The sequence below is a fragment of the Orbicella franksi genome, chromosome 11 (assembly GCF_964199315.1).
Source record: "Orbicella franksi chromosome 11, jaOrbFran1.1, whole genome shotgun sequence".
Taxonomy (NCBI): Eukaryota; Metazoa; Cnidaria; class Anthozoa; order Scleractinia; family Merulinidae; genus Orbicella; species Orbicella franksi.
Genome location: NC_138155.1, coordinates 4,964,201 through 4,981,725, shown reverse-complemented (window position 1 = coordinate 4,981,725; position 17,525 = coordinate 4,964,201). Strand labels below are relative to the sequence as shown.

The window sequence follows — 17,525 nt, the reverse complement described above, 5'->3', positions numbered from 1 at the left end:
TTGATTTTTACTACGTCTGAAGTGTGAATAATTGGGGAATTTGTTGCCTCTTGGTAGCGTTTTGAAATAAAGGTACGGTAACCTTTATTACCCTTGGTCGTCACGTTGTGTTACATTGTGTGTCACCGTCAAATGTTGGTTTGTTTGTTTGTTTTGGTATCCGCGAATAGTCGGGGTGACTAAACTACTATAGGACAAAATCATCAACCATAGATATAGACAATCGACATTCCAATTTTGTGCATCAAAAATTTGAGAATCACGGTTCTTCTTAGCCAATTGGCTTGCCTAAAAAGCTTGCGATATAATTCTTTTATTAACGTTTTAAGAAGAAGTATAAGCAGCACCACTTAAATATTTAAATTATAGTTAATCATAATATACATGAAAAAATTACTCGATTCTGATTGGGTGAGAACAGTGCAGGTCAACTGTGAAACCGGTGCAAAAAGTGTAACACCTGCAGTGCAAATTACACATCGTAATTCTGGATTATGATTGGCTGAAAGACAATGGGAAATTTTCTAAGCCAATGATATCAAGTAAGATGATGACGAAAATTTTGTGCCGAAACTATGAAAAAAGTTCTCTCGAATGAGAAAAAAGGGCTTCAAAAAAGATCTTCCGGCACCTTCGCGCGAATTTTTTCATGTTTATATTATTAATAAGTAATCATACGGTTTTACTCGTTCAATTTGGAATTAATTTGCACTTGTGAGTTTTCAAAAAGCTGAAATTGCATTCGCCGAAGCGGCTCGCGCTTTTTGAAAAGCTCACTCGTGCAAGTTAATTCCAAATTGAACGCAAAACCGTATGATTACCTATACTAATAGCAATTTGTAGCTATGCGATGTATATATATTTTTCTATAATGGATTTTCAGTGATGTATTCTTCACAATTCTTCGGTAATGTATTTTTGTTCTACAGCATTTAGCTTAACATGGTGGTAACAAGCTAGAAAATTAGATTCTAACACTAGTGCCAGTTAAGGCTTGCCGCAAGTTGCTCAGCAACTTTTTGGCAACTTTTCGTATTTCGAGCAACTTTTTTTGTTTCGAGCAACTGTTTGCATTCTGAGCAATTTCTAGTTTTCTAGATATTGGAGCAGCCTTTAGGGCTTTAATTGGCCATGCTTCCATATTTTACAATGCTTCAGTAGACAATTTGTGAATTTCCTATGAAAAAGGAGCAGTTCCTCCCCCCTGGGGCAGATCATGGGCAAAGATGTATGCAGCCGGGCTGCTAGGTCAGCGGTTTTTTTTAAAGAAAATCCAAAATGGCGGACGAAGATTCACGCTCCACAGATTCGAGTGTTTCAGGTTACGAAGGTCATTCAGATCCTTTGAGGGTAGCCGCAGAAGCATGGGCAAGACTGAGTACTCCAGCGAAAATGAAAATGGTTAGAAGTCTTGACCGTGAACAGCAACGACAATTTTATTGGTTCATAATAGAATTTTTACAAGATCAATATTGTTATATTGATATTGATGCGTAGTATTCACTCATACGTATTGTGAACAAATTTATTCAGCGACGCTGGTTACCGGGCAAAATTGCACAAAAATACTCAGACATTTTACTTTTGTTGTACAGATTTCATATTTTTGCATCAGACTAAATAAAAGAAGAGAGAAACAAAAAAAGCTTTTGCTTTTTGTAGCAACTTTCGTTACAAAAAGCAACTTTTGACTTTTTTTGGAGCAACTTTTGAGCAACTTTTTGAGAAATTTCGGGAAACTTTTTGGGAAATCTCGAGCAACTTGTGGCAAGCCCTAGTGCCAGTGATAGTCAAATTGTGACGTCACGTCATCCTCCACCCCCCCCCCCCTGTTATTTAAGCAAAAAAAAACTTTCTTTGGCCCCCTTTCCACCTTCCTCTTTGAGCATTTAAGTATCCGTCACTGGGAAGGAAGGTGGGACTGGGGACAACGGAAGGTGCTAAGATGGAACGTTTTCTGAGCTGTTCGAGTTCGCTAAGCTGGGCTCTGAAAGTGTACCATACTGTAAAATTTAGCATTCAACTATTCTCAACAGTTCATAGATTTGCAACGGAGAAACGTTTAACAATGTATATTACTGTCCCATCCAGTGGTGTTCTGAGTTCTTGTGAAACAAAGCTCTTTGCTAGCTGAGTAATGCACGAGGCATTTCTTTCGCAGATATGGTTCCACAACCAGGCCAAGTAACCCGGCCACGAATCCGCCGACTGCATTACCGACTGTCAGCAGTCCCAGGGCAAACTCTTTCTCCTCGGGCGCAACATGACCCGAGACGGCATGGGGCGAGTGCAAGACCAGCATTCCAGCAATCAGACCAAGGGTAAAGCAGAGGAAGATTACTATCCACATGTACCAGACGAAATGATACCAGGATTCTAACAGGAAAAAAATAAGATGCGCTAGCTCAATCAACGCGAACACCCATGTCCTCTTGCACCTCAAGACCTCCAGGGAGTCAGACGGCAGGCACGAGAGTATAAACAGATGGCTTCTCCCGAGGAACTTGCCGATTTCATAGGAGAAGAAGTAGTAAAGGAAGTGATCGCGAGGAGGGACTTTGGAATTGGGGACGATCGTGGTAATCACGGATGAATTGGACAGGTACTCTGCAAAGAAGCTCAGTAGAAGTGGAATGATGTACGGAAGAATTTTCACACCGATTCTCAGCTTTTCCCCACAGATGGACGATTGAATGTCAGTCGCGAATTGGTCCTTGCTGTCAGAAGTGGATGGTATAATTGTGTACTCCACCTGGATGCGTTCCTTGCGTCTGCTGTTGGAGCCGTTTGTGATGTAGCTCTTGTCCAGAATTGCATAGAACACAAGGAGCAGTAGAGGCAACGGGATCACTGCCATGATGGCAGTCTTCGGTGCGCAGCAAGTCCATGTTGTGATCCCTGAGGAATGAACAAGCCGATCAATGTTGACTTTCTCGTTAGACCGTAAATAAATTGACTTCTATATATAGCTAATGATAATATAAAAATGAGATTTAAGAGCAAACCTGGTACGGATTGAGAGTCAGAAGCTTAAGGAGGGGACGCCGAAAGACACGTTATAGTCTTTCTTTTCTTTACTGGTCTACTTCTAATAAGCTATCTATCAACAGAGGTCAGGAGTACGAGTTCTGAGAGTTCGGTGAGATTTTCTCCAGACAATGGCCAGAAATAGAAATCTCTAGAATAAAATGGTGTCTTCTTAAGGTTAAATCCATCGATTGAAGGGTTAAAACGGAGTCTTAGTGCGAAAACATTCACATGAAAATGTGTTCCACCTACATGCAGGTTCATCTTCATGCAAATCAGACTTACTTTCATGAGAAAGGTTTCGCACGAAGCGTCGCTTTGTAACAAAGGCACAAAGTAACTCGGAAATGGCCTATTTGTATGGCTTCGTGGCTTTGAATGTTGTTGGTCCTGTTGGGATTACATGAATTAATCATCGTAGCTTAATGGCCAACTTTCTTAATTGGGAATATTTCTCTTACCTGTGTAGTAAAGTGGAGGCACTAGACAAGCCATTCCAGTGCCTGCCACGAAAGCACTTATGTAAGTTCGTGGATAAAACGATGTGAGGCCAAGAAATGTAATTTCAGAAGTCCCTGTAGCCAAAGAATTTAACGCGATTCCTACCAGCTTTACTTTGATATTTTCAACGAATACGATGAGAACAAGTGCCAGAGTCATGCACAGAGCGACGAAGGACACCCTTACGACGTAAGGAATTTTTTGAATAAACCAGGGCGCGATAATTTTTATGATCATCAGAGGTGCAATTAGGCAAATGAGGATTGTGGCTGTTGGCAGTTTTAGGCCACTGAGAATGTCCTGTGATGCTATGAGAAGCATTTCTTGGTTGAAGAAAGTGAAGGTCCCAAAGACGCAGAAACAAAGTGTAATCCTGCTCATCTTTGAGTCGGTACTTGGCGACGTTTAGCCCCACGAGACCCGAGACAATGCGACCGCGAGCCCAAATCAACCTCGAGCGGTTTTCTTTTGTCCCGAAAACAAAAATAGATTGTAGGAAATAAAATGCGCGAATGTTTAATATCGTTAAACTTTTCTCTGACTCAGTAGATAGTCAACTAGATTCATGTCACTCACTATTTGGTCAAGACAATCTTACCTTGATAATCGGCAATGGGACACAGCAAATAACGTGACTTGCCATCAAGTTTACCATAGTTTGGGGGACTGTGCAAGATCCCAGCCAGGGTCCTTTGGATAATATGTTGTGTAAGACTACAAGATGGCGCGAGCCGCGATTGAGGTGAGTCTGTTATTAAAATGTCCTGATGTTAACTGCTAAGACAATCTATATTCACATATTTTTCTTGCTACAATCTATATTTTTTGGGGGACAAAATATAGATAAAGAAGAAAAAAAAATTGGCTTGTCTTGTGGTTGACTCGCGGTTAACTCGTGACTCGAGGTTGACTTGGGCGCCAGGAGTGCTCGGCCGCCGCAACTCTCGCCGTCGATCGTTTGGGTTACGTAATACCAGAATTGATTTGAAAAACTCGAAGCAGCTTTTGAAAGATATGTTTCGGCACGACTTATGACATCTTCCAGTTTGTAGTTAAGCTATCTTCTTTTATAGGATTATTTATTGCAATTTCCGTAAAGTGAATGAAGATGGTATAAGTCACGCCAAAACAAAGTTTCCTCGTGCTTTCCAAGATTTCAATCGTAACTGGACTGAGCTAATAAATTGTCGAAACCGGACAGTACATTTCAACAAATCTGAAGGAATTTACCTACCCTATAGTTTTTCCAGTCGAGCATCCAAAATGAGGAAAAATGTTCCCTCCTTCCAGTGGTGCAAAATATTTCGGTTTCGCTGCGGCGTAATGAAGTGAACTGGACTCGTATGGAAATTTTGCTGTTTACATCAGTCTGGAATATCCCAATATATTAGGACATCTGTGATGTCACGAAACTCGCGTTTCAACCAATGAGAATGCGTGTTTTGGTTAGAGTGTTGTATTTCGTAACAAACCAAGAAATTCAAGATGGCGGACAAAGAGAGTCGCGAACGCCAACATACGGCAGTGAATGCGGGTCTTCAGGAGGTATATTTGTCCCAAATTGAGTTCAATACTGTCGAAATTATGAAATAAAAGGAACGTTTGTGTTCGCGTTCTGTCACAGACAATTCTGCCCAGATTATGCTCGGACCGAAGGAAGCACTACAGAACGCAATTTCAATTGAGAACTGCGGGCCAAGTTTGACTAGCTTCTGTTATCATTCTTTGGAAAGAGACCATAGGATCGGTAAGCATCTTAACTCTGTATTTTTTTAAGCACAGAAACGATCGATATGTGAATTCAGACTTTCCTCTTATCTTGGGATTATCTCGCCGAAATCGACAGAACGTGCGCGTTCTTTTATGCCAGCATTATATAGTCATCAATATAAATTTTAAATGTCTAAAATGTTATACGTTTTGGCTAAATCGAGGAAAGGAAGCCATTAAACAGAATTTTCAATAAAGCATACGAGTGAGAAATTCTTGTTCTGGTATACAAAATACATGTATACTGAGCTAGAAAAATGAATCCAAAATTTTAGATGTGTTGTCAGATGCAGGGATAGTCAAGAATCTGTTAATCTATTCTTTGTAAATCTGAAATGTCTCCATTTTGGTATTTATTTGAAATGTTTCTTGCATTTATCTGTTGCTGTGCTAAAATATATCATATCAGATTTCCACGTTTAAATTGTGAAAGCTTACATATAATTGCTGACTTTAAGCAAGTTATTTACTCAAAAACATCAAAATATAATTCGTGGACAAGTTGAAAAGGAAACACTCACAGTCCATCCACATGTCCCATGGTATTATTATATATTTATTTTAAGTAATATTTAAAAAAAATGAGTCTTGAAAGTGAAATCCATTTTATTTTATTCACTCTTTAGGTACTCTCAACCTTGAATGAATGCAGGACCTGAAACAAATCACAAGCACTTAGAAGATTATTACATTGCTTACAGATGTCAATATTGTTACAAATGTTTTTTTTTCGTTTCGAAATATGAATTTAATTTGAATGTAGTTACCACATTAGTCTCACTAAATAAGAGAGTGCCCTCAAGTGGGCTATTGACTCTTATATGTTGCCATGATTTTTTCTCTGTTTTTCATTGCATATTCTTAACCAAAGTGATATGTTTCCTGTTCACAACCAATTAATGTTTTGCATTAGTTTCACAGTTAGCAATGTTCAACACTTGACAATACATTCTAAACTCTTTTAACTTTTCAGTCTTTGTTTTCATAATGATTATTTTGCAAAAATATTACTTTCTGATACATTCAATCTTCATGAGGAGGAAAAGAATAATCGTCTACTAGGAACAGCTGCAGTGTGTATAGTTTTAAAAAAATGCAAAAAAGAGTGCAATGCCCTCCACAAACCTTACCTTACATGTTTGCATGGCCCTCGATGTCTGGTAAATGTGCACATACAATCTCCTCTACCTTTTGTGCCATTCCTCGAGATACTAATAGAAATCACTGTACTACCCCCAGCCTGTCTATTTCACTGTCACCTCTGTGCTGTAGGTGGTTTTCAACTGGCTGTTGGCTCTCCAGTGATACAACTGCAACAAAGAAGTATTACAGATTTCAGTTTAAACCTTGGAAGATGGAGCTCTGCCAAGGGTGACACATCTGAAACATTTAGCCTAAGTTTTTCAGGGTTATCAATTGCAGCCTTTCCCATTCAAAGTCATAATCGCCTGTTTCTTCTCAGTTGATATATTGTTATCTCTTTGGTGTTTTTCTTCCTTAGAGAACTATTTACTTTCTTGGCTTCTGATAGCCTGCCTGATTGACATTTCAGGTGGGTTTCACACAGTACACAGTACAACTTTCACTGTGCGGATACCATGCATGTTTTGACAAGGGTGGCAATTTTTATCTAGCTTTCAAGGTACTTTTTTCCACAAATTAGTTGGCACTTGACACAAATAAAACATGGATGAACATTGGGTGAATCGATTAAAATAAACACTTACCAAACTTTATCCACTTCACTGCTGCTTCCACATTGTACTTGTGATTTTGAGTGTCTCTCCACAAATTCGACAAAGAGCCTGAAGTCTCTCATGGTGCAATTTCATGTCAAGATGAACCTAAAAAGGTCCATTTTAGTCAGCAACAAAGTGATAACCGGTCAAAAATAACACAAGTCGATTGTGTCACTCTTGAGTGTATTAAATGGAACAGCGATAGTGGTCTGACTTTTAGAAAAGTCAACCAAAAACTAGCTTGTCTACATTTACCATGCAGACACTTGGCATGGCATCTTGTAAAACATGGACTGGAGTGGACTGGAGTGGAGTGGACTGGATTTGTAAAACCAAGGTTTAAGCTTCTTGCACAAACTCCTGGCTAATTATATTGTGGGATAACAACCGGTTTTCTTTCAATACTGTTATGTTCTTGCTGCTTATTGTCCCCTGGGTGCAACAATCTTTAGCTTTTATAGCACGGTTTCCGATTTGATCTGCATGAAAAAAAATTCTGTACTGTTCTTGCTGCGCACTTTGATTTTAAATTATCATTTTTTTACAAATCCATGTATTACAAATCCATGTTTTACAAATCCACCTTTTACAAATCCGCCTTTAAAAATGTACGTTTTACAAATCCACCTTTTACAAATCCATGTTTTACAAATCCACCTTTTACAAATCCACCTTTTACAAATCCATGTTTTACAATTCCAACTTTTACAAATCCATGTTTTACAAATCAACCTTTTACAAATCCACCTTTTACAAATCCACTCCATGTTTTACAAATCCAGTCCACTCCATTTCAGTCATCGTTTTACAATATGCCACTTGGCATGATGAAAGTTTATCGACTTAAGAACTCAGGAAAAATACTGCGAGCTTCATGAAAAATACGTGAATACAAGAAAAAAACATTCATCACCTACCTTGAAAACGTGTCAGAAAATCGTCGTACATCGTTGCGTTTCTACGGCGCTAAACCACGTAAAACCTCGTCGTATCTCCTAACTAGCATCCAAAATGTCCGCTATTTCTAGCTAAAAGTCCCGGATGGGCGGTCATACAAAGCACAGGACAGCGGATTTCTACTTTGCCCGGGGTTTTTGAAAAACGGCCGCCATTTTCCTTGAGAACAATAGCTTCGTGACGTCAAGGATGTCCCAATATATAGAGGACATTACACGGTGGCGAGAAGATATGAATTTTGTGTTCTCGTGGCAAGAACAATATCTCACGAGTGAGCGCAGCGAACGAGTGAAATATGCCGTGAGAACATAAAATTCACATCTTCGAGCTAACGTGTAACGATTATGTTGTTTTTATTATATAGACGTACAGTTGACGGCGTTTTTGACGATTTTCCGAAGATTTCCGACCACTTTCCGAAGATTTCCGAAAATTCTCCAAAACTTGAGGCCACAGGAACATTGCCGAACATTTTTTGGAAAATTTCGGAAGTTTCCGAAGATAAACCAAGAACGAAGCAAACTAGAGGTTTTAAAGGAGTGCCGGGTCAACTAGGAGCCTCCGTGTCGCTGGACTGGCGGAGTAGTCTCTTTTGACCCTAGCGCGGAAAGAACGCAGAAACTGAGCTAGTGAACAACGATGTTATGCCAGACCGACTATACAAGGATCTGAATGGGACTACCGTAGAATTCCGTAAGTAACGTCCCCCCCCCCCCCCACCTCCGAAAATAACGGCTCCCCGAAAGTAACGTTAATTTTTCCCCTTCCTATTGAACTCCGAAAGTAACGGTCTCCCCGAAAGTAGCGGCCCACCCGAAAGTAGCGGCCCTTTGAAGAAGTCAGTAAAAGCCGGAGAAAGTCTCTGCCTGACAGCAGGACTGATCATTGACTGGAGGAACTATCTGTGCTTTTATCTCTTTTCGAACTTGACTGAATTTTTCTTGAAACTATGATTTATAAACTGCATTTGTCTGGCAGTAGAGTCCAATGATATACTGGAGGCATAGGGTAGTCAGTGGCTTTGCGATATAATGAGACCATTATTCATTCGATTCGCCCTACAGTACCAACCGGTTTAGGGCCTTTTTTTGTTTAGACGGTCTGCATGCTTTGTTGGTGGATAGTTGGAAACTTACATAGACGGAACGTTTAATTTCTTTTGTTACCCGTCCGATTTGTCTGAAACGGCTGCTACTGTATAACGTGTTTTAACCATCCGAAAGTAACAGCTACCCGAAAGTAGCGGCTCTTTTTGCCTGCTAAATCTGAAAGTAACGGCCCCCGTTGCTTTCGGAATTCAACGGTATTGAAAGAAAAACCGTTTTGTATTCTCTTCTCCAGTCCCCCACACAAGTGAAATCTACTAACTTAGTACGGCTACGAACCAGTTTGTCAAAATGGAATAGCATATATATTTCGACCGTTCGGACCGATCACCTCCTGGGTGTCCCGAGTATTCCGGTCGGACCGAACCTAAAAGGACCTTCTAGTTGAAAAGCACCGATATCCGTACTTTCTGATGCTCGTTCCATATTAGGGTTGGGGCTAGGGGTGGCGAATGGTCCTTCAAAATCCGTGGGTCTCGCAAAATTTTCGTCGAATTTCACGGGCTTGCAGTCTTTGGGGTCTTTTTAGCGATTTTGTGCGTTTCGCAACCTCGATTTTTTTTTTACAAAGCAGTCTAGCGCTCGGAGTCTCGATGTTTTGCAAGGCTAAGAAAGTCTCGAAGTCCCGACTTTTTTGTCTGATTTTAGAAATGACGACTTAACGTCTTAGAGTCTGAACGTCTTGTGGTTGCATTTAAAGCAATTTGAAGTCTCGGTCTCGCAATTTACAAGGTCAAAATGTGTCGGGTTTGCAAAGAAAAACGCTCTCGACTTCTCCCAAAGTCCCGCACTCACCATTTACCTACCCTCATATTGGACTTAAAAAGTCTAAAAACGAAATTGGTAGATTATCTGAGTGTACTGTACAAAGGTGAGGTTTGCTATTTTGATCCGGGCCTGTGGAGGGAGCAATGACGAATTCAGCGAGACCAAGCATGTGGGAAGCGTTTATGATCTTTTAAATGCCCGGTGAACCAGTTTGTATGCCTTGTTTATATGTTTGGCATATAAACTAGGCATAGGTGTTGGGTGACTATGAAGACATTTTTGTCCGAAATATCTGAACATTTATTTAATCAAAAGCCACTGAACAACTTGTTGCTGTTTCAGTATTTTTGTTGATACTTATCGCTCGTACTTAACGACAGCTACTTCTCATTTGAGGGAACTCATTTCCGGCTAATTGAAGTTTTGGCTGGACAACAATGGAGTCGCCCTTGAACGCTGCGATCGCACTGTGATGGAAGACACTGAAGAAATCCCCATCGAAAAAATCGTTTCTAACCGAGACTCTATCCGTAAAGCCAGGGAAGCTTTTTTAATTCAAAAAGGCAGAACAATTGATCCTAATGGTCTGAACATCCGCGAAGAAACATATTAATTGTTTCCATTTGTTTTCTTTTATTATGTTCTTTTATCATGTTATTTTATTTTACCGTATGCTTATCTTCAATTTACACTATCAATTACTTTTGCGTATTTCCGGTATTACGTAAATATCGGCTACATAAAAACACGCACCAATGTAAAATCTTCCATTCTACCTGAGGAAGGCTGGTTTGGCCAACCGAAATATAGTACACCTTCAAAAAATCATTCTACGTTGTGTCGGTTTTTGCTTTTGTATTCTTCATTTTATATGTAAAGCCGATTAGATCACTATTGATCCAACGTATACCAGCAGGATCATCGTTCCGGTTGCTTGCTTAAACATTTTATAGTCACTGAAGAAAAGGCCCGGCCTCTGCAGCAACTAAACCACGCTGGTTGCGTTGCATGTAAGAGGGACCAAAGATCGTCATTTACATTTGCGCACCTAGGCGAGACGACAAGACACATCCCCTTTCCTTTCATATGGACGTCTCTGAAACATTGTTTGTTTATTCTCGGAGACCTAAGATCGGATAATCGGGGTGACACGAAGTGAACCGAGCAGCCCTGTCAGGCGCAGCGTGCGCCGCTCGCTTGACTTCGTGTCATCTTACAAAGAAACTTTGTATCGCACACATGGTGTCCAGGTCTTGTCACAGGATTGCATTCTAACACTTCAGTACCATCAACCTCGTTACCAGGCTCTCTCTCTCATCGACAGGGGAAGTAAAGGAGAGGGGGCCTGGGAACGGGGAGGTTTATGCTGTGACTTCACGCCATTTTTAGCAGGTTGTCAAAAATCTACTTTATTGCAATGCAGATCCCTTTTTGTTGTGGCAAGAATGTTTTTTAGTGTAGCAATAAATTTTTTTGATTGTACAAAGAAATTGCCCTACCTTCATCCCGCCCACCCTGTCTTTAGACGAGCAAAAAGACTACGTTCGGGCATCTTTCTTTACATCCCCCCTCCCTCCCCTACCAACCTCCGTTTTGAGCATCTAAGTGCCCGTTACTTGAAAGAGGGGTTCGAGGGGTACGAAGGATGATGTTCAGAGGGAACGTTCGTGAAGTAGGTTTCAGCAAGTACACTCTAAAATGTACCTTGCTATAATTCTTTCCATAATTCTTTACTGCTCATACATTTGTAACAGAAAAATATTTAACAATGTATGTTAGTCATCCATCCAGTCATGTTCTGAGGTCTTGTGAAACAAAATTCTTTGCTGGCTGAGAAATGTTCGAGGCATTTCCCCGTCAGATAAGGCTCAACAACCAGGCCAAGCAACCCGGCCACGAATGCACCCACTCCATTACCTACTGTCAGTAGTCCCAGCGCAAACTCTTTCTCCTCGGGTGCAACATGACCCACGACGGCATGGGGCGAGTACAAGGCTATCATTCCAGCAACCAGACCAAGGGTAAAGCAGAGGGCGATAATTATCCAGATGTACGAGACAAAATGATACCAGGATTCTGACACGAAAAAAATCAGATGTGCTATCTCTATTGCCGCGAATACCCATGTTCTTTTGCACTTCAGGAGCTCTACGATGTCAGATGGCAGGCAGGAGAGCATGAACAGATGGCTTCTACCGAAGAACTTTCCCATTTCATAGGAGAAAAAATAGTAAAGGAAGTGATCTCGAGCAAGGACGTTTGAATTGGGGAAGGCGATCGTGGTAATCACGGATGAATTGGACAAGTATTCCGCACCGAAACTCAAAAGAAGCGCAATGATGTAGGGAAGAATTTTTCTACCGATTCTCAACTGTTCGCTGCAGAGGGACTTTTCAGGATCTGCTGTGGTCTGTTCCGTTGTGTCAGAAGTGGACGGTACAATCGTATATTCTACTTCAATGCGTTCATTAGGTCTGTCCGTGATGTAATCCTTGTCCAGGATTGCATAGAACACCAGCACTAGCAGGGGCAATGGGATCGTTATCATGATGGCGGTCTTTGGTGAGACGCAAGTCCATGTTGTGATACCTGAGGGAATGAACCAGCTGATCAGGGTTTGAAATATCATTAAATTGTGGATATTAACTAACAACCTCGTTTCCATGGCTTTTTACTTTACCAGGGAAAAGGCCATGGAAGCAAGGTTGATTGACTGCGGTACAGCTGATTAGAAGATAATTATTTATAGCATAACTGAGACATTACGAGCGCTCTGATTGGTCGATAGGGTTGCAAAACCTATGTTCTACTGTATCGGTAAACCGCGGTTCCCGATACACGGGAACTAGCAAACACAGAACACTAACGATAACAAATGTCAGTAAGCAGTTTCGTCATTCACTGGCTGAGATATCAGTAACTCGGATAACTTTTCATTCAACATATACATGGACGTTTCATAGGAAAATCAAGGTTAGAAGTTGGTCGGCATTAAGCTTTCTCTTCTTTTCCACTTCAAATATTTTTTATGCTGATTCCGTTTACGCTTAAATTTAAAATAAAGAAGTTTTAAAGCCTTTTTTCGGTGCTTTCCGCGGTCTGCGGAGAGCGAACTCGGCTGGGCTTGACTGATCAATTTGAGTTGTTGAAAAAGCAGGGAATAGATTTTTTTCGAGTTAAACTCAATTCATGCATAACACGATAAATGAGTTTGGTTTCCCTAAGCATAGCTTTCAAGCAATAGTTTTCATCTAGCAAAATACAGAGAAACACGGACTTCTTAACCTTCGACAAAAGGGAATAGATTCTGAACAAATTTCGGAAGCATCGTTTTTGTGCCTAACCTTTATATATTCCATTCGGAAACCTCAAGAGTATGAAGTTTGCCTGTACTACATTTACTTGTAAACTTTTCGTACAGTCTTTTCAGTATTTTCGTGATGACCGATTCCGCTTACGAAGTTAGTTTTCTACATTTTGGGGGCATTTTTAATAAAACAATTATTCTACTTGGGCTTGTTGGATACTGTATGAAATGATTATAGCCAACTTGCATTCAACGCGAGCTCGTGGAATGATCGTAAAATATTCGGTTGAGTGTATAGCGTCATCAATCCTCTAATAAATTCTAGCTAATGTGCATATTTTACACAATCTTCACACTTTTAGCAATATGTCCAGAACTGATACAGATATTTGCAAACGGAAAATGCCATTTTTAACTTTTCGTGAAATTCTATGTAATACACCTAAAACTTGAAGGGATAAACATTTTATCATAGTGGCATTTTAAGAACATGTTAAGAAGTTACGCTTCACCCTCATTGGAAAGAAGCTAAGAACGTTCTGAAAATTAGACGTTCTTAAGATGTGAATGACTTCAGTTCTTTAAGAATCATTCAAATTTCAAAATTATATTGTTTCCTATTTGGTTTGCCTGTTTTAATTTTTCCTCTTTCTTTGGCAAATATATTCAGCTTGCAATTAATTATATTGCAATTCTGTGTATATACAAAATTCACAAACATTGAAATGGGATAGATATAATACAAATATATGTAGACATATTTTAGAAGCAGAAAAGCTATAGGACCTAAACTTCTTAATCGAGAATATTTGGCTTACCCGTGTAATAGAGCGGAGAGATTAGCGAGGACATCCCAGTTCCTGCCACGAAGGCGCTTATGCAAATCTGTGGGTAAAACGATGTGAGGCTAAGAAATACGACTTCAGAAGCTCCGGCCGCGATGGCGTTTATCGCGATTCCTGTTAGCTTTACTCTAATATCTTCAACAAAAACGATGAGACTAAGTCCCGTAATCATACATAAGGTAATGAAGGAAGCCTTGGCGACGTAACTGATTTTTTGAACAAACCAAGGAGAGACTATTTTTGTGATCATCAGGGGTGTTACATAACAAACGAGCACAGTAGCTGTTGGGAGTTGACGGCCGCTGAGAATGTCCTCTGATGCTATGAGAATCAATTCTTGGTTGAAGAAAGTGAAGGTCCCAAAGACGCAGAAACAAATTGTATTCAACCAATTCGTCTTTGAATCGGAGCTTGGCGGCGTTTTACCCTCTTCTGAGATTCGTTTACGAAACAGTTCCTTGATTCGATCGTACATATTTTAGCGTGTACAAAGGCTGTCCAACTGTTCCAACGGTTATAAATCTTATATGGCACGTTTGCTCATCAACTCAACATCACGGCGGAAAAGTAAAGCACAGTCGCACCAAGAGAACCAACGCCAACTACTTTTCTTCTTTCTTCTTCTGTTTTGATGAATCTTGATGAATTGAAGCTAGAAAAATCGGAATTGCATTTCATTTAGCAACGCTGTCAGAGAGAATTTATTTGTCGGCATTCTTTTATTAGGGTGCTCACGCGAACCAAGATTCCGACGTAAACTAAAAAGCGTCACCAAACAAAAGATTTCATGAGCCGAACAATACTGGGGCTATACACTTCAGTGCGTTACAAACCTTGGTCATGCAGGTATGTTTTTAGTCGTCTTCTGCAAAACAGCTATGTGGTCATGAGAAGACCAAATCAGTGTGCGATTTTCAATATTGCTATGGAAGTGAACGTTAACTTTAAAGGCTGGCTGAAAAAAGTTCTTGCAATGATTATTTCGGTTGTGCGTGAATTCTTAAGTAGAATAATTTTTTTTTCTTAAAAAAAAAATATAAAGTTATGTAAATCAGCGTTGAAAAGAAAAAATAATAATATTTCTTGCGCTCGCCCGCTCTTCTATTTCTCCACTCTCACTGTCCGTTTCAGTTCTTGCCACAGCCGACAGACTAAAGAAAAAGAGGAGCTTTTAGTACGGGTAGAAGACATAAGGACAATTAACTGTTGAATCGAGTTGAAATAAAAGCGCAATCATTATGTCGAATTTAATTCTTCCCCGAGGCGATTCTGACATGGCGCGATATTTATATTACAACTTGACTATTCGAGTTTGAAATAAAACGGGTTGATTTTAGTCGAAGTAGAATCAATAAAACTCAGCTTGAAATCAATGGCGGAGCTTACGTCAGGTCTGAAACACCGAGCATAGTCGACGATTTTTGTACACTTCCGACTACATCGTGGCTGACTTAAAGCGGGGAGTTTAAAGTTGTCAAGAAATTGATATAACCGAGTAGAAATAGGTGATAGTAAGGGACTAAAAATTAAGACAAACGTAAATCTAGGGCAAATGGGTCCGTGCTGAAAGCAACGCAGAGTTCGCCGGACAGTATCCTAAGTCGAATAAACGCGGTGCAATTGTACATCCTGAATTAGTTGTTCAATCGATATTGTCCTCGGCGTTGAGCGTTACATAACTGTACTCCCTAAGGGAACTGTTTAAACCGGACAATACGCTTCACACAGACGGTCCTTGAAGGATATTTCTACTTACCTGTTAGTTTAATATGCCAGCCGGGCGTCTAAAGTGAGAGAAAATTCGTCGCCCTCCAAGTGGTACATAATGCTTTTCGGTGACGCTTAGTGATTCTAGCACAGGCGTCGTATGGTAATAAAATGTCAGTTCAGTTGTAATAAATATTTATACAGCCTGCAGCACGCGCGCGATATTTTTTAATAACAACCTGACCGTTACATCCGTTACGTAACCATTTCTCGACCAGTGAGGTCCGGATATTTTTAATGACGTCATCCATGATTGACATTCCCAACATAAAACTCATTTCAGAATGTTTCAGTTTTGTGATTTTGTAATTATAACCACAGGACTCAGGGTGAAACGTGTATTAAGCGGACCTCATATTAAGCGGACACCTAAGTGAACACCAGCTGGAGTCGCAAAATTTTCTCCCTACATTGACACTGTAAAATAAACCTGCATTCAGCGGACATCTCTGTTAACCGGACGCGGACACCAATATCATGATTAAGCCATTTTGTTACACAAAACCTGCAATAAGCGGACACTACAAGAGCGTTTTACTTCTAAAGGTTCAGCTGAGACTCCTTTAACATTGTTCATGCAGCGATGTCGTTCTAAAGCTATAAGTGATTATTCCAGATTGACGCATTGATTGACTGGACATTGTACTATGCTAATCTTTGGTCTTACACTCTCAGGTTACACTGTGTTAAAAAAGTTAATAATTAACTTTTACTGCACAACATGTTAGAACCTGTTTTGAGTGGACACTTATCCGTTATAATGTGAAATTGTCAGGCTCCAGGTTATCCCTAGAGACGTCAAGAGTTAAATTACGAGAACTTAGTACGTCTCAACAATACACTTAGAATTTGCTCAATGGTAAGGTAAAAAGGTAAAGTCTGCATACGAGCCAAGTGGCCCATCAGGCGTGTGCTTGTGCGGCTTCTGTAGCATGAAGCGACTAGCAGTATTTCGACTGCCCCCCCCCCCTCCCCCCCTCCGATCGGATCTTAGTCCGTCGCAGGGTTACCCCCAGCATCGGGAGCATATCACAGCCAGCATTAAATTCGCCGGTACTCATTTATACACCTGGGTGGAGATAGACACTTTGAGAGTAAAGCATCTCTCTCAAGATCACAACATGATTGTCCCCAACCAGGCCTCGAACCCGAAGTCGAGCGCACAAACCATGACGCGACCGCGCCTCCACAGAATTCGTCCAAAGACATCGGCTAAAATGAAACCCTGTAGGGTACAGGTGTAACAGTTGTCCCACCATGGGGACTGGAGTGGAATCACGTGTGCTAACACAAATGATCAGGGTTGTTTTTCTCCTGTAAAATGAGCGGATGTAGTTCAGTGGTGTCCCAAACTGGCGGACAGCAAACAAAGATATGTACATGCACTGCATTCTTGTGTTTTATTCTTGTGAGAGAAACTTCAACAAAAAAATATTGAATTCAATAGACCACTTCCGAGTTACCTAGCTTGTATCTCTGTTTCAAAACGAGTCTTGGTGCAAAACCTTTGTTACGAAAATAAGTTTGTTTTGAATGAAAATGAACTTGTAGGCGGACCGCATTTTCATATGAATGGTTTTGCACTTACACTCATTTTGGCACAGAGGCAATAGCGGGCGACTCGGAAATGGTCAAACACAAATGAATGAGATTCAAAACAAGTAGCAGACTATTTTCTCTTCCTATTCTAAACTCCAAAAACCATGAAATCGAAGAGCCACCAACAATTAAGGCAGTC

At 40.4% G+C, this 17,525-nt stretch overlaps 2 protein-coding genes and 3 long non-coding RNA genes across 5 annotated transcripts; 2 read left to right on the top strand and 3 right to left on the bottom strand.

The window, feature by feature from the left end:
• Positions 1-1,821: 1,821 nt before the first annotated feature.
• On the bottom strand, positions 1,822-3,938 carry LOC145503056 (uncharacterized). The gene is made up of 2 exons (XM_081482479.1): positions 3,489-3,938; positions 1,822-2,898 (listed from the first exon to the last, which is right to left on the bottom strand). Exons 1-2 carry the CDS (start codon positions 3,907-3,909, stop codon positions 2,063-2,065), a joined length of 1,257 nt encoding a protein of 418 aa, XP_081338605.1. The 5' UTR covers positions 3,910-3,938; the 3' UTR covers positions 1,822-2,062.
• Positions 3,939-3,952: 14 nt separating this feature from the next.
• Positions 3,953-6,010, top strand: LOC145503053 (uncharacterized). Its single transcript, XR_014051415.1, has 3 exons — positions 3,953-5,073; positions 5,153-5,275; positions 5,925-6,010. It is a non-coding gene; the product is annotated as an uncharacterized LOC145503053 (long non-coding RNA).
• A 515-nt stretch (positions 6,011-6,525) lies between these two features.
• LOC145503055 (uncharacterized) lies at positions 6,526-8,021 on the bottom strand. Its single transcript, XR_014051416.1, has 3 exons — positions 7,955-8,021; positions 7,026-7,142; positions 6,526-6,608 (listed from the first exon to the last, which is right to left on the bottom strand). It is a non-coding gene; the product is annotated as an uncharacterized LOC145503055 (long non-coding RNA).
• A 763-nt stretch (positions 8,022-8,784) lies between these two features.
• On the top strand, positions 8,785-11,095 carry LOC145503186 (uncharacterized). The gene is made up of 2 exons (XR_014051445.1): positions 8,785-9,385; positions 10,993-11,095. It is a non-coding gene; the product is annotated as an uncharacterized LOC145503186 (long non-coding RNA).
• Positions 11,010-16,046, bottom strand: LOC145503185 (uncharacterized). The gene is made up of 3 exons (XM_081482645.1): positions 15,777-16,046; positions 13,994-14,672; positions 11,010-12,457 (listed from the first exon to the last, which is right to left on the bottom strand). The coding sequence occupies exons 2-3, from the start codon at positions 14,493-14,495 to the stop codon at positions 11,631-11,633; spliced, it is 1,329 nt and encodes a 442-aa protein (XP_081338771.1). The 5' UTR covers positions 14,496-14,672; positions 15,777-16,046; the 3' UTR covers positions 11,010-11,630.
• Between the last annotated feature and the right edge of the window lie 1,479 nt (positions 16,047-17,525).

Excerpts from the sequence above, each read along its gene's own strand:
- LOC145503185 (XM_081482645.1), bottom strand. The coding sequence starts at position 14,495 with ATGTACGATCGAATCAAGGAACTGTTTCGTAAACGAATCTCAGAAGAG. Across the intron at positions 12,458-13,993 it reads CTCTCCGCTCTATTACACGG|GTATCACAACATGGACTTGC; the intron begins GTAAGCCAAATA and ends TCATTCCCTCAG.
- LOC145503056 (XM_081482479.1), bottom strand. The coding sequence starts at position 3,909 with ATGAGCAGGATTACACTTTGTTTCTGCGTCTTTGGGACCTTCACTTTC. Across the intron at positions 2,899-3,488 it reads GCCTCCACTTTACTACACAG|GGATCACAACATGGACTTGC; the intron begins GTAAGAGAAATA and ends TTCATTCCTCAG.